The sequence below is a fragment of the Schistocerca serialis genome, chromosome 2, assembly GCF_023864345.2.
Source record: "Schistocerca serialis cubense isolate TAMUIC-IGC-003099 chromosome 2, iqSchSeri2.2, whole genome shotgun sequence".
NCBI lineage: Eukaryota > Metazoa > Arthropoda > Insecta > Orthoptera > Acrididae > Schistocerca > Schistocerca serialis.
Window position 1 is genome coordinate 689,949,881 of NC_064639.1, and position 17,330 is coordinate 689,967,210.

At 44.5% G+C, this 17,330-nt stretch overlaps 1 protein-coding gene across 2 annotated transcripts in view; it reads right to left on the reverse strand.

The window, feature by feature from the left end:
• The window catches only part of LOC126457822 (extracellular sulfatase SULF-1 homolog), a 796,827-nt gene that overhangs the window by 134,852 nt on the left and 644,645 nt on the right, over positions 1-17,330 (reverse strand). For both annotated transcript variants that reach the window (XM_050094450.1, XM_050094449.1), the window contains exons 7-8: positions 14,906-15,056; positions 1,180-1,355 (exon numbers count right to left, since the gene is read on the reverse strand). In XM_050094450.1, the coding sequence (XP_049950407.1) occupies positions 1,180-1,355; positions 14,906-15,056 (327 nt within the window). The remainder of the gene's footprint in view (positions 1-1,179; positions 1,356-14,905; positions 15,057-17,330) is intronic.

The window sequence follows — 17,330 nt, forward strand, 5'->3', positions numbered from 1 at the left end:
TATATTGATTCTCATAATTATGGTATGTGTCTTAAATTTGAGCTCTCCAGTTTTGTTAAATGTAGCAAGGTTTCTTTATTAAGAGTATTTGATAGCTCTTGAATATTGGAATATAATAGTTTGGTGCCTTTATGTGATTACACTCAATTTTTTGCAAAAATCCCAAAATGATGTACTAAACTTAAATGCCATGGTTGGCAGGATCAACAATATTGTCACATAAACCTCATATGGTGCATCTGAGGCTACACTGTTTTGGAATATTGTTGTAGCCTCACATTTTGCACATTTTCAAACTACTTTTTGAAGAAGTTCACTGCAAATAGTCTTCTGCTCTTTCACAGAGCTATAGAATGTCATTTCAAACAATGCATCGTTTCCATAATATATTCCCATAGTTGCTCTAGTGTCAGAATAAATAGGTAAGGTTCTTTGTCTGATTCATTTACAAGAAACATGGACAGGCAAGTAAAGTAGTGTACTTTGTCATTAGTTAGGATTTGTTAAATTGCCCAAATCTATTCATATATCAAATTAACATTTCTGTATATAGTACAAGAAAAATTAATGCTTAATGAAAAATTATGCAGGTGAGAAAAGTCTTCAGTTAGCGATTTGATAGTGTGTTAACATACTGAACTCATGTATGCGATTAAAATTTTCACTGCAATAGTTTGCCTAAATCTCTTGAGGTTATAGCTGTGACTCTTATATCAACATTTTACATAAAACAGAGTCGAATCCAGGATTGTGGCCTTGAGAAAGGGGGCCAAGGGGGTGGGGCAGAGGGGAGGGGAAGCTCAAAGAAATTTTGCGTCACTGTGTCATCTCCAAATTGTCTAAAGTAAATGAAGGTATTTCCTCAATCTATTATAACCTCAACTACGACAGCGTGAAAATTTTTGAGGACTTTAAGTCTGAAAGCTTTGCTGCAAAGACTTTTCCTTGAGATTAAGAAGAAACAGGCGTAGTTCTGGACGGGGGTTGACCTGCAGCCCAACGACTACACCCCCCCCCCCTGGATATGCCCCTGAACAGATAACAGAGGTATAATTAACATCTATAGATATGAATCAGTTACCTTGCTGAAAAGCTTTACCAAGTCCCAGAAAGTGATGAAGATATTGCTAGACTAGGGATACTAAGTGATGTAGGCATTGCTAGACTAGGGATACTCACACTGTGCCTGGCTGCACGCCAGGGCCTCTCACCAGGAATGGCACACGAACGTCGAACTCGAATGGGAATGACTTGCCCTTGACAAGCCCGAACTGGCCCAAATGGTAGCCATGATCTGATGTATACACCAGGTAAGTGTTGTCCAATTCACCCAGTGCCTTCAGCTCTTGGTAGATCTGCCATGAAAGGTAAAAAAGATTAGGAATTAGTTTTTATAGTTTCTTTCAGATTTTGTCCAATTCCTTCTTTCCCATTATTTTTGTGGCTCCAGTCGATTCCATTTTGACTGTACTTTATGAGTTGTTCGTATAGGACAACTTCTTGAATTAAATAACTGTTGCTTATACAATTCAACAGGAAATGGTTAGCTAGCACTTTTTTTTATTAACAGTTATAAGGCGCACTCAAATGAAAAGGAGACAGATGGATAAAAGTAAGTACTGTTTATTATTTAAAAAGGAATATCCATCACTGTTAACACATTTATCCCGCTATGAGACAAGGCGGTCACTGCCTTCATGAAAAAATGTTTGCGGTTGCCTACAAAAGAATGAGTGTACCCAGGCGTGCGCCTCTTTGTCCGAAGCAAATCAACGACCATGAATGTCTTTCTTCGAGACTCCAAAAATATGGAAATTGCATGGGGGGAGAGGGGGACTGTTTGAAGGATGTGTAAGAGCTTCCCAGCAAAGCTTCTGCGGCATACTCGAAACATTCTTGGCAATATGTGGGCCAGCCCCGAAAAAAGACATTTATGGTCGTCGATTCGTTTCGGACGAAGAAGTGCACGCCCGGTTACAATCATGGTTCCCTACGCAACTGCAAAAATTTCTCCCATGAAGGCACTGGCCATTTTGTCTCACAGCGAGATGTGCGTATTAACAGTTACAGCGATTACTTCTGAAATAAAAGACAGTTTACTTATTTTTTTCAAGCCGTCTCGTTTTCATTTGACTACCCCTTATAAGTTACTTACCCATCTTGTTGTAGCCCTTGCATTAAAATCCACAATATGGCAATACTGTAGCGGTTTTAGGGTATGATTTCTGTAAGACTGACAGACAATACGAAACAGAGCCACGATATCAAAAATTGTTCAGTATTTACCAGTATCAGCAATCCACATGGCATTAATCGTACCAAGTCTTAGGCACAATGCAGGAATAATAGACTAAACCTTAGAAACGGTATAAACGACGACAATAGAAACACTAACATTAATTAAAATTGCAATACTAAGGATGATACATGTGACTTAGTTAGCGTTATCACTGATTGGGTTGAGACTAGATTACAAAAGAAAAAGAAAAAAAAATTGAGAAAAGTTGTGGTGGCGATTTTAATGTTTTAGGTGTTCTATACAGACTCCCTTCCCTCCCCCCGCCCCTCCCCCCAATTGAATACAACGCACAGAAATTTCATACAACCATGTGAAACTGCCAGAAAAATCCTTTTTGGGATATTGTTTAATTCCCGCATCACATTGGCTTCAGTGTCGGTTAAGTCGTCAGTCTTGACCTTCCACGTGCACTTCATGGTTTTGTGGTAGGTTCATATAGACAACAGCAAGTCTCGTCAACACTGATGACAGAAAAGAACTGTCCACGTGTTGCATTTCAATTAAGGTGCAGCAGAATTTCCGCTTGTTGTGTCGGTCGGGCGTCATGGTTCCCGAGACAAACTTTCCAATTTTATCTTCTTCAAAACACTCTGGAAACGTCTTGAACACTTAATTCAAAGACGCTGCTCCATTGCGATGAGCGACGAAACAACTTTGAAACACTTCGGGCGCACATCCACTTCTTAACATCGATATGTTGTAGAATCTTAGTATATATTCTGAGCCCCAACGTATGACCTCCTCCATGTCAACCAGCACGGACTCTGAAAACATGGATCATGTGAAACACAACTCGCACTTTTCTCACGTGACATACTGACAGCCGTGGATCGAGACAGGTAGATACAGTTTTCCTCGATTTCGGGAAAGCTTCTGAGTCAGTACCATGTCTAAGCTTATTACCAAAAATACCTCTTATGGAGCATCAAGCGAAATTTGTTACTGAATTAACGATTTTTTGGTAGGGGGGACTCAGCAAGTTATTTTGTGTGGAGTGCCATCGACATATCTAGAAGTAATTTCGGATGTGCCCCAGCGAAATGTGTAAGGCCTTTTGGTGTCCATGTTGTATAATAATGACCTTGCACTGGATATTAATACTAAACTCTGACTCTTCACAGCTAGCGCAGTTATGTGTAATGTAGTACTGTCTGAAAGAATCTGCACAAATATTCAATCAGATCTTGATAAGATTTCAGAGTGGTGCAAATATTGGCATCTTGCAGAAAATGTTCAAAAAAGGTAAAACTGTGCACTTCACAAAACGAAAAAAAGCATAGCATCGTACGACCATAACATTGTCAGCTCCCGGTATCCGAGTGATTGCCGGCACAGTAGCTCAGCGGGTTCAGTCAGAGAGCTGGTTGGCCTCTGTAATAAAAAACACTGAGTGAAAGGGTCAACAACGAGCTTGAACGGATGTCAAGTGACGTCCGCAACGACCAAACACAACGATCAACAACGAACAAAATGAAAAAAAAAGAAAAAAAAGTGGAAAGCGCGACAGATTGTCAATCCTAAGGGCCCGGGTTCGATTGCCGGCTGGGCCGGAGATTTTCTCCGCTCAGGAACTGGGTATTGTATTGTACTAATCATCATCATTTCATATCCATCGACGAGCAAGTCGCCGAAGTGGCGTCAAATTGAAAGACTTGCACCTGGCCAATGGTCTACCCGACGGGAGGCCCTAGATGCACGTCATTTACATTTTTACCATAATATCAATGGGTCCCAGTTGGAACCGGTAAACTCGTACAAATACCTGGGCGTAACACTTTGTAGGGATATGAAATAGAATGCTCACATAGGCTCAGTCGTAGGTAAAGCAGGTGGCGAACCTCGGTTTGCTGGTAGAATACTGGGGAAGTGCAATCAATCTACAAATCATTGGTGCGACCCATCCTAAAATATTGCTCAAATTTGTGGGACCCGTACCAAATAGAACTAACAGGGGATATTGAGCAGATACAGAGAAGGGCCGCATAAATGGCCACAACTTTATCTAGCCCTAGCGAGAGTTTTACAGAGATACTGAAAAACGGAACTGGCAGTCTCTTGAAGACAGGCGCAAGCTATTCCAAGAAAGCCTACTTAACAAATTTTCAAGAACCGGCATTAAATGATGCCTCTTGGAATATACTACAATACAGATTAATTTCAGCGCATACGGAGGCATTTAAATATCATTCTTCCCGCGATCCATACGTAAACAGGAGGAGGAAAATCCTAGCATAATGGTTCAAATGGCTCTGAGCACTATGGGACTTAACATCTAAGGTCATCAGTCCCCTAGAACTTATAACTACTTAAACCTAACTAACCTAAGGACATCACACACATCCATGCTCGAGGCAGGATTCGAATCTGCGACCGTAGCGGTCGCGCGGTTCCAGACTGTAGCGCCTAGAACTGCTCGGCCACTCCGGCCGGCCACAAAATCCTCGCAACTGGTACAACGGGAATTCCCTCTCCGTACACTTCATAGCGGTTTGTCGAGTATAGATGTAGATGTAGAACACTGCCTGCTTACAACTGTCTGGTCGAATGCACATCTGTTGTTTACAATTGTTAAGTTCAACCCACCACCATACTTATTGCGCTGACGGCGCCCATGTGCCAGGAATACAGCGAGTCTCGGAACTATTTAGACGAACGGTTTATGACCGAACTCAAACAACAGGAAGTAAATAAGTAAGTCTATGGGATCCGACTCTGAGAATTCAGTATAGTGTGAAGTCCCCATTTGCTGGAATCACTGATTCTAAATGTCTTGGCATGGAATTATAGAAGACATAGTTAATTTCTGACGAAACTCGCTCTACATTCTTTGAAAAGAAGTCAGTAAAGCATCAACAATGGTTGCTAAGGGATAACGAACAAATTATCGGCCAATCATATACCAGACACGTTCAAACGGTGACATGTCAGGCAAACGGGTGGTTCAGAGAGCTGCAGTACATACTTTTCTTCTAAGGGCCTTGGCCGTTGCTTGTCACGTATGGCTAACCATCGTTCTGCTGAAATACGAAACGTGGAGTTACCTAAACGAGGGGCAGTATCCCGAACTCTGAAATGTCTTTGATATGACTTTGTTCTATATAACGCAGCCGAGAGTAAATGTTGTAGCATACAATTGCTTACCAAACCATCATATTCGTTGTTCGTCCGCTATAGCGCTGTATAATGCAGGCTCTCAGACTGTGATCAGCACGCCGGCCGGTGTGGCCGAGCGGTTCTAGGCGCTTCAGTCTGGAACCGCGCAACCGCTACGGTCGCAGGTTCGAATCCTGCCTCGGGCATGGATGTGTGTGATGTCCTTAGGTTAGTTAGGTTTAAGTAGTTCTAAGTTCTAGGGGACTGATGAGCTCAGATGTTAAGTCCCATAGTGCTCAGAGCCATTTGTGAACAGCACAATAAAGTACAGTGAGCTGGACTATGTGTGAATGTAGACTTTCCTGAAGGTACTCTGCTGATAAGGTCTCAGATTTCTAGCACAGCGGCGCTATTCATATACTGCCACGTTTCGACGTGTCACGTTCATCATCTACTGGCAAAGAATTCGTGTGGGAGCCATCACCGTAGAAAGGATTAATTGGGGTTCTGCTGACGTGAATATAACGTGACACATACAAGTGACTGCGAGGAGAAGTGTTACATGTATTTATGTTGTTGTGGATAAATATGAAAAGGCAAGGAACAAAGACGTTTAAATGTATTGCAGTTTTACTAGCACACCCTAAAAGCATCAATGGGACCAATGAACTTAACACCTGCATTCAACAGATGGACCGACAGAGCTGGCGCAGTGGTTTCGACGAAAACACATTTAGTACTCAAAAAATGGCTCTGAGCACTATGGGACTTAACTGCTGTTGTCATCAGTCCCCTAGAACCTAGAACTACTTAAACCTAGCTAACCTAAGGACATCACACACATCCATGCCCGAGGCAGGATTCGAACCTGCGACCGTAGCGGTAGCGCGGTTCCAGACTGTAGCGCCTAGAACCGCTCAGCCACTCTGGCCGGCCATTTAGTACTACCGAGACTCAAATAACCTTCATATTTAGTTTCCCATGGTTGCCTTCAATCCTATAAGACAAATGTCGCGACAGTTCCTTTGACGGGGATAAAGTCATTTTCCTCTCCTGTCTTTCTCAAATACGAAAAAAATGCAAATGGCTCTAAGCACTATGGGACTTAACATCTGAGGCCATCAGTCCCCGCCGGCCGGGGTGGCCGTGCTGTTCTTGGCGCTACAGTCTCGAACCGCGTGACCGCTATGGTCGCAGGTTCGAATCCTGCCTCGGGCATGGATGTGTGTGATGTCTTTAGGTTAGTTAGGTTTAAGTAGTTCTAAGTTCTGTGGGACTGACGACCTCAGATGTTAAGTTCCATAGTGCTCAGAGCCATTTGAACCATTTCATCAATCCCCTAGATTTAGAACTACTTAAATCTAACTAACTCACATCACACACATCCATGCCCGAGGCAGGATTCGAACCTGCGACTGTAGCAGAAGCGTGGTTCCGGACTGAAGCGTCTAGAACCGCAGCGGCCGGCTTCTCCATTAAGAACTTGTAGTCATAGAGTTGCTCTTTTTCTCGGACGGATAACGTGAGACTGCATTCCGTCTAGGTAGGTGTGTGGACGAAATAGATTGTTTCCATGTGAAATGAATCAAACCGAGACGTAAATGAGAACAGATAAATGAGTATAATCATAACGATGTAGAAAAACGGCGATCTCAGTGCATAGAGCTAATCTCTTTCTACGGCGAGGAAGTTTCCTCTTCAAGCGACTACATATGAAAGCATATGGCACAAAGAACAACCACAGTGCAGGGCAAATAACAAGGTCTACACCGGGTGATTCTAAAATAAAGAACGGACTTCAATTATTTTTCACAGATAAACTATAGAAGATAGAAACACATTACGGGTGTCACTGGATAGAGGAAGGTTTAATGTTCATACACAGCTGCGCTGTTGTTTGTAGCGACATGGAGACTGCACCACAAGAGAAATCATTTTGTATGTTACAATTTGGACTAAATCCATTGCTGAAGTGCAACGTGCATTCCGCCGTCGATTCAGAGAGAAGCCGCCTCTGCAAAAGCAGATTTATGACTGGCATAGAAAATTTTTAGAAGTTGGTTGCGTATTCAGAGGGAAGAGTACTGGCCGGCGACGCATATCTGATGAAAATGTCGAGCGTATCCGAGATGCGTTCGCAGGGTGCCCTCGGAAATCCACAAGACGGTCAGGCCAGGATCTTCAGATTCCTCAGACATCGGTGTGGCTTGTTCTGAAACGACACCTAGACACGAAGCCTTACGAGTTGCAGTTAGAAAATTGCAGCAATTGCGTCCCTGCGATCATAACAGAAGGCACGAATTTTGCATTTCAATTCTCGAGGATAATTTTGCATTTCAGTTCTCCAGGATACGCCAAAGGACACTTTTTTCTGAATGACTCATCTTTTCGGACGAATTGACGTTTCATATGTCGGGTAAAGTAAACTGCCACAATGTAAGAATTTTGGGGGTCACAAAGTCCTGGGGCCGGCCGGAGTGGCCGAGCGGTTCTAGGCGCTACAGTCTGGAATCGCGCGACCGCTACGGTCACAGGTTCGAATCCTGTCTCGGGCATGGATGTGTGTGATGTCCTTAGGTTAGTTAGGTTTAAGTAGTTCTAAGTTCTAAGGGACTGATGACCTCAGATGTTAAGTCCCATATAGCTCAGGGACGTTTGAGCTATGGCGTCGTCGGTGAACATGAAGGAGACTCTCCGAAACTGAATGTGTTTTGTGCGGTTTCTGTCCATAAAGTTTATGGACCTTCCTTTCTTTCGGAGGAAACAGTGACAGGAATGTCACACCAGAACATGTTGCAAACTTGGTTGTTTCCTCAACTTCACGAAAATTCCAGTGATATCGATTTATGTATGACGGCGCCCCGCTAGATTTTTCACGTTGAGGTGCTGCGTTATCTTAACACCACCATCCTACAACGCTGGACTGGAGGAGATGGACAACAAGATCTTGGTCGTTGCTTTTCTGCTCCCAGGTCATCAGACCTCATACTTTGCGAATTTTTTTTTTCTGTGGGGGTACATAAAAGACAGAGTCTTAGTACCACCTATGGCAACTACTCTTCAAGAGCTGAGAAAGCGTATTGTTGAAGGTTTCGATTCAATAAACAGAGGCCAATTGATTCTCGTGTGGAATAAAATGGACTACTGTTTTGATGCTCATGTTGAGTGTATGGTAAAGTGTCTGTGCGAACATAAAACTTTGAACGTTCCTCTATCCAGTGGCATGCGCAATGTGTCATTCATAGTTTGTCTGTAATAAACAAATGAAATCTGTTCTTTCTCTCTGAATCACCCTATATATTCTAGACCGCACATGTAAACAGATGACACGCGTGTTGTTGGTGACTAGTTCAAAATGATACAAAAGTCGGTGAATCTGGATATGCGTAATTTCACTCGATCGTGGGCAGTGGGACACGTGGTAGACAATATAAATGGTAATTTACGTCGGGGAAACGTGTATGCTACACTTAACTATTTCAGTCTAACACTGCAACGATTATGAACCTCAATTCTGTCTCTAGACATACTGATTTACAGTTTTCGAGGTTTTCTGAACTAGTTCAGGTGAATGCTGGGACAGCTTTGCATAACAGAACACGAAATGCCTAGCATTGAAAGCAAGGAAGAAAATGGAAACGAGCAGTGGAAAAATGATGGTTTTGACATGACACACAGTCGGGCCTCCAGCAGCAGTCTGAAAGAAAGAACAAGTGATTGCCGGGGTTCGTCATTTCACTGAAAAACAGTACAAATACGGCAGGCGTAGTGGCTTGCGAGACAGAGGTGAGAGAGACCCGAATCGAGTTCGCGCGGTAGATCAAAGACTATTGCTCTGGTACAACGCTCCTGTCGTTTTCCACACTCGTTCAGGAGAATGCTGGGCTAACACTCAGTTTCTGCACCAGAAAATAAGCATATAGGACAAAAATTAATCGCCGCTGGGAGCCATCACGAGAATACCGTGTGTACCGCCTCTAGCTTTGATAATGCGTTCAGTTTGACGAGGAAGTTAGTCGACAAATTTCTTCAGGTGTAACATACCCGACCGAAGCCACTAACTGATGATTGGATCCCGTAGAGCTAGCAGACTGCGGGGTTATTAATTGTTATACCATACCAGCTGTTGCAAACTGCTGTCCATCTGCTGTTTCTGTGTTGTTCGGCCCAATGAAGATGTACGGTTGTATGAGGGGCTGGGCGCGATGATCAGTTGCGAGGCACTCGATTCCAAAGTTCCAGTGCATACAATTCCTTCCACCTCGTTCGCTCGGAATCAAGTTGAGATGGACTTGCGTTCACTGAAAGCGGCAGTCCTCAGTTTTAAACAATTTTATTTATTTATTTAACCTGGTCTGATTAGGGCCATCAGGCCCTCTCTTAGGTCGGACTAGGGTTTCATATCATAGTTACTGAAGAAATAACCGAAGAAATAATAGTTTTAATACGACAACTAGTATTAAAATTGTCATCGACACAGCGTAACATTGGTCTCCAGTTCTTGGCGTACAGGATGTTCTCACGACCACTGTTATTATGCGGTGTTACATGGCTGGGAGTTGCACACCATCCCCGTGTCCCGTAGGACAATCCTTGGTGACATACCAACACTGTGCGGCTGGTCCCGGCGGAGGTTCGAGTCCTCCCTCGGGCATGGGTGTGTGTGTGTGTGTGTGTGTGTGTGTGTGTGTGTGTGTGTGTGTGTCCTTAGGTTAATTTAGGTTAAAATAGTGTGTGAGCTTAGGGACTGATGACCATAGCAGTTAAGTCCCATAAGATTTGAGACACACACACACACACACACACACACACACACACACACACACACACACACACACACACACACACACACACCAACACCAACAAATTCGCCAGCTTCATTCACCGTGTGATCACGAGCACGTTCAAAAATAATTCCTTTCTGGCATTCTGTCATGTCTTCACGTCGATGCATCTTACTGCACTGAGTCCATACAAACGATAGGCGCCAAACTCCTCCCCCTTACCCCGCCTCGTGCACACACACAAACACACACACACACGCACACACACACACACCACTTCACTGGCATGAGTTACGTCAACAGTGCAAGGTTGTATGACTGCCTAGTTCCATTCTACTCGTACAATATGTACAACGTTCCAAAGCGACCGGTATGTTCTTTTGTTTGATGAATGAGCTTACAGTACGCTTTCACACGAAATATTACAACAGTTTAAAGTTTACGCGGTTCGCAGACAGAAGGCACATACTAGCTCCCTACTTTAAATTAGTTAGCTGACTTCTGTGGCGACAGGTAGGGCATCCACTTAATATAAAATTTCACATATCATGAAAACACAACATCCTGTACAATCATACAAACAAACATCAGGAGAGAGAGAGAGAGAGAGAGAGAGAGAGAGAGAGAGAGAGAGAGAGACTAATACACAAATTAATACATCTGGAAACACGACGTCGATTTTGATCTGATAACTGCATATTCCACTTGCGAGGTATAGATGCACTGATAATGGTTTCAATGTCGTCCGCCAATAGATAGCGTAATGGCACAGCTACCGTGTTTACCCTTTAGTACGAAATGCTCACAGTCAGAAGGCTCAGTGTGGTGCAAACGTGTGAACCAAGTAGGCAACTGTGCCATGGAGACACAGTTGTGCTTTCTACAGCCAAGCGAGTTTTGAACGGAGTCGAATCGTGGCGTCCCGAATGGCGGAATCGTCTTTTCGGAGAACTGCCACAGAAGTTGTACGTGCTGCGTCAGTTGGGCAACGCTGCTCGTGTTAGTGGTCACGTGAACATTCTCCACCCGTAGCCGAGGTCCAGGATGTTCACACAGCACAGACTACCGCCAGGGTCGTCTAGCTGTGAGAGCATCATCGACAGATCGTACAGCTTTCCAGCACAGATATGAGTCCTCGTGAGCCCAGATGTACCGACACAAACTGTTGGGAATTGTTATTAGCAGTGGGACTACGGGCACATACAGCTTTAAACTGTCTTCCACTCACGCCACTGCATCGATGTGCATGGCTCGACTGGTGCTGTCAGAGGATCACTCGGAAAATGGAATGGCGCACCGTGGTCTTCAGCGATGAAAGCAGATTGTGCCTGCACGCTGCAAGGTGGCAACCGATGTGCCCCTCCACAATGGGTGCAAGACCCACATTACTCGCCCACCTTACATTCTTAATAAACAACCATGCAGTTTGCAGATGGTTTTGCGGAATTATTCTGAACATTTCTAGTTATCTTCACACCGGAGTAACCAAGCAGGGCAAGTGGTGATTAAATGTTGCATTTCATGCAAATAGCAAATTTTGTAGCAGATGAAAATAATTCAGTTAGCTTCTGTTTCTGTGACTGAGCCACAGCAAGGCAACTGCCGAGCGTGGGCTGTTTATACCGGCCTCCACGGGTGGCCCGAGAGAAAACCAGCAGACACGCCGCCCCCGGCTGGCGGCAGCCTTTGTACAGGATGGGGTGGGGTGGCGCCCTCGTCCCATACCGTAAAACTCAAAGCTGCGATTTCTGCACTACGTGGTAAGCTGGCCCAGACTCAGTTTTTTACGGCCAAGGCGCCGTATTAACATAAAAGACAGGTCTGGCGCCGCTACGCGGTGTTGGTGACGTGCGTTCTTTATACGTTCCTCACACTCCTGCTCTTGGCGCGGGGTTCTGAGGAAACATTCCCGTGGTTCCATCAGCGACGGAGAAGCCTCGAGAACGTTTCAACTTAAAATGCCTCCCAGAATCTGCCCACTGGCTGAAACTGTGTGACGTGGGGCGATGATTCCTGCGCACACCATGTCTGGAGGGAAAACAGGGGATTGGAGGAAATTTTGTAGCAAGATGATGATTGGGCAGCCGCTGGTGCTGAGTAGGACAAACAGGCGTTCTTGTTCTGCCTGCTTTAGCGAGCAGTCGTAGTATTCTGTATTATATCCTACGGAGTATGAAGGTAGTAGTTTTGCCTAGGAACACGTTCTTTACCCCGATCGCGCAGCGTCTCAGTTGCAGCTCCGTCGGAGGGAAAACAGGGGATTGGAGGAAATTTTGTAGCAAGATGATGATTGGGCAGCCGCTGGTGCTGAGTAGGACAAACAGGCGTTCTTGTTCTGCCTGCTTTAGCGAGCAGTCGTAGTATTCTGTATTATATCCTACGGAGTATGAAGGTAGTAGTTTTGCCTAGGAACACGTTCTTTACCCCGATCGCGCAGCGTCTCAGTTGCAGCTCCGTCGGTCATCTACACAGCAACCCATCGAGCAATGCAGGCAATCGACGGAAACACTGGGTACAGCTGCAGTTATTTCTAGTAAATATACGCAGCACCGGCTTACTTTGATTAGCCTTGCTCCATCTTGTCGGCCGGAGTGGCCGTGCGGTTCTAGGCGGTACAGTCTGGAACTGAGCGACCGCTATGGTCGCAGGTTCGAATTCTGCCTCGGGCATGGATGTATGTGATGTCCTTAGGTTAGTTAGGTTTAATTAGTTCTAAGTTCTAGGCGACTGATGACCTCAGAAGTTAAGTCGCATAGTGCTCAGAGCCATTTGAACCATTTTGCTCCATCTTGCTGGAGCGATAGAACTCGCAACATTTGATTACCAGTTGGCACCATTCATGATCGCCACTAGACGTCATTTTTTTATGGACTTGTGACCGGATATACATAGAATTTTGTTCAGTACATCTGGGTAGGGAGAATGCGAGCCGTCACAGAATCTATTTCAAAGTTTACTGTGTAGATTTTAACTGTTCTCTTCTTATCACTTAGCGAAAACTTTTAGTAACAATCTAATAGTTTTGTCTCTTCTCAACTCCATAAATTCAATACTTATTCTGATCCTCACAGCGCTTATGTGTTCATAATATGCGTTCCTTGGCTCCCATGAATCATTAATTTTGGAGGGTTATAAAAAAAGGTAAAGATTTACATAATCTCATATGATGAAACTGGTCACACTCGAGTTAGTTGCAAAGCTGGGTGAACATAACAATGTCAGATAGAGTACTGTGCAATTAAATATACTCCTCTCTTGGGTTAATTATTTGAATTTCGAATCTAAATTGCAAACTTTTCTCGTGTCGACTCGGTGGCTAGTTACCATCGCAAGTGACGGTCGTTTGCAAAAATGGTTCAAATGGCTCTGAGCGCTATGGGACTTAACACATGAGGCCATCAGTCTCCTAGACTTAGAACTACTTAAACCTAACTAACCTAAGGACATCACACACAGCCATGCCCGAGGCAGGATCCGAGCCTGCGACCGTAGCAGCAGCGCTGTTCCAGACTGAAGTGCCTAGAACCGCTCGGCCACAGCAGCAGGCGGTCATTTGCAACGTTCGACGTAGACCTGGTGAGCGCTGTCTCGTAGAGTGCATTCGCCCAAGTCACACTAGTCCTATCCCAGGCCTAATGGTCTGGGGTGACATAAGCTACAACTATCGTTCACCTCTGGTGTTTCTGGAGGGGTCGCTAGCCAGCGCTCGATACGTGCAGAATGTTGTTGGACCAATTATTTTGCCGTTCTTGCAACAAGAAAGTGATGTGCTGTTCCAACAGGATAGCGCTCGCCAACAAGCTGCCCGCGAAACTCAAAGTGCTCTGCAAGGCGGCAGCAACTTCCCTGGCTAGCACGATTTCCGGACTTGTCTCCAATCCAGCACGTGTATGATATGATGGACTGAGAAAATATTCTTAAGGAACTACATGAACAGGTGGAGCACCCGTGGCATAACGTATCCCAGATCAGTATTCGCCATCTGTAGGATCAACTGGATGCCAGAGTCAGCGCCTGCACTGTCGTCCGCGGAGAATGTATCACATACTAATATGGGTGTTTCAGCACCTGGAACCTCAGAACAGCTTGTGCTATTGATCTGTAAATGTAATCATTTCACGTACTCCACATGCACTGTTGCAACAAGAAAGTTCTAAAAGTGTGCACTATATTTTTCCGGCCAGTGTATACTATATTGTGCCTTGCATGATATTTTAATGTTACAACTTGCCTTTTCTCGTTGTTCAGTTATTTAAAAATAGAGGTTGCTTTGTAAGGCTGCAACGGAGTGGGTACACTGGTTCCTGTGAGATCACCGAAGTTAAACGCTGTCGGGCGTGGTCGGTACTTGGATGGGTGACCATCCAGGCCGCCATGCGCTGTTGTCATTTTTCGGGGTGCTCTCAGCCTCGTGATGCCAACTGAGGAGCTAGTCGACCGCATAGTTGCGGCTTCGGTCAAGAATACCATCATAACGACCGGGAGAGCGATGTGCTGACCCCACGCCCTTCCTATCAGCATCCTCCTCGGAGGATGACACGGCGGTCGGATAGTCCCGATGGGCCACTTGTGGCATGTAGACAGAGTGGTTTTTTTTTTTTTTTGCTTTGTACGGTGTTAGAAATTTGTGACGGCTACTTTTGGACAGGGCATCGAAAAGTTGTGAAACGTTTGGGAGCAATATCCGCTTGTGGAGTGTGCGTTTGTATGGTGTGGAGAGACTACTTACCTTGTCGACGGCCTCGTCGACGCTCTGCAGCGTCTGCAGCCGCTTGGTCATGAGCATGTCGGTGAAGCGCCGGTGTATGGGCTGCATGTGCGGCGTCACCCGCAGGATCCACTGCTTGTCCGGGTTGGGCGCGTAGTCATAGGCCGGCGTGCTGCAACAGCCAGGCGGCAGCAACGTCACCACGGCTCTCTCTCTCTCTCTCTCTCTCTCTCTCTCTCTGTCTTCCCCATCAAACACACACACACACACACACACACACACACACACACACACACAACACACAACACACAACACACACATTCCTTGCCGTATTCCACATTCTTTACTATTCTCCCTCACCCAAATGACAAGATAGTGTCGTTCAAATAAACAACCATTGATATGGATACCATCAATAACGAATACAGTATTTACTTTGCAGTTCCTTATCGACATGTTACCGTAGCCGGAAATGTAGATACTAGTGTTTAAAGCGATAAGCATGCAGTATTGATTTACTGAATACTGGCAGCACAGGACTTAACTAACTTGCGGAAGCCTGTAATGACAATTTACTAATTATACTATCACGTACAATAATAATCATAATCATAATTAGTAGTAGTACTACCATATGAAGGTACAGTACCTACACATACAGCGTGTTCCAGCAGGAATGGTTGAGATTCAGGGATATGACAGGGCTATCATTTGAAGTAAAACAGCCTATTAAATATGGGTTCGAAAGAGCAGAGCTTAAAATCTATGAACAGTTCTTCATCTTTGCTACGTCGAAACACATCTCTTCTACTGAACAAGTGTTCATAGCCCATAAGGTATCCATTTTAGAGCCCATGTCTACTAAACTTTTTTTTCTTATGGTTCATACTACCTCCTTCCAAAATGTGGAAAGCAAACAGCTTACATTAGAAGATATTTTTTTACAGTATCGAAGATGAAGACGTGCTCTTAGCTTTTATGTATGCATTTTAGAACCTATGTTTACGGAAATTTTGCTTCGAATGATAGTTCCTGCTGTATCCCTGAATATTGACCATGTCTCCTGGGACTAATTGTGTACGTGGGGACTTTAAAAAGTAAGTTACACGTGACGTCCCGCGTTAAGACCATTGCGCAACAGGAGTTGCTCACTGTCAGAAGATACTATTCGCTATCGGTTTCCTGCACACTCAGTTCTGCTGTGGTACGGATAACAGCTGCATCACGGTGTGCGACTTCAGACAGTACTATTCTTGTAGGCAAAACGTCTGAGTTGCACTCAGATTCACAGTGAAACTCTGGCAATATATGGTGCGATTTGATGGACTGTAATAATAATGAAGGCAAATGCTCTTGGACGAGACAAATCGTGTGTGACGATACAGATAATAAATGTTGAATGCAGAACCTAAAACTTTTTGCTCACTCGTGAGCCCCCAAATGCAATTGCATGAATAATGTTTTTGTAGCCGGCCCATGTGGCCGTGCGGTTCTAGGCGCTTCAGTCTGCAACCACGTGATCACTACGGTCGCAGGTCCGAATCCTGCCTCGGGCATGGATGTGTGTGATGTCCTTAGGTTAGTTAGGTTTAATTAGTTCTAAGTTCTAGGCGACTGATGACCTCAGAAGTTGGGTCGCATAGTGCTCAGAGCCATTTGAATATTTTTGTAAATCAGTCTAGGGGCTAACCAACACATGTCGCATTAATCCTAAAAAAAATTTAGTCATAAGTTCAAATTAATTCAAGCAGAAATTCACGGTGAAAATAATGTTCACTGCTCACAGCATTTTAAATTTTGACACAGCCTAGTTCCTTTCGAATGAAGTAACACGTATCATAGTTAATAACTATTCATCACTGAAATAATGATCATCTGAACGAGGGCTTAAATGAAACGGGAAAGTTCTCTCTGTTGCGAACACTTCCGAAAAATCCCAAGGTTGAAAATAGCTCACTGTGTTCATTATGGTCACAATACTTGGAAATATTTCGATTCATTCGAAACGCGACCTAATACCACTCGTATGTACTGCAAATCTCAAATCCGACTGCTCCTCATAGCACACGTAAGCCGTCCTAGAGCCGTAAAGCCCCGCGGAAAAAATGGCTGCCGCTGTTTAAACCTCTTGCACTGACGAGAGTCAAGCTCACACACTTCGGACTTTCAAAACGCACTTACGAACAATAAGTTTAATGTGTGTTACGTATGGATTTGCACGTAAATTTCCTCATATTTCTAGAGCGTGCGGCCGCTACGGTCCCAGGTTCGAATCCTGCCTCGGGCATGGATGTGTGTGATGTCCTTAGGTTAGTTAGGTTTAAGTAGTTCTAAGTTCTAGGGGACTGATGACCTCAGAAGTTAAGTCCCATAGTGCTCAGAGCCATTTGAACCCTAAATTAAATAGTTAGTTCACAAATAATGATTTTGTCCAGGTAAACACTGC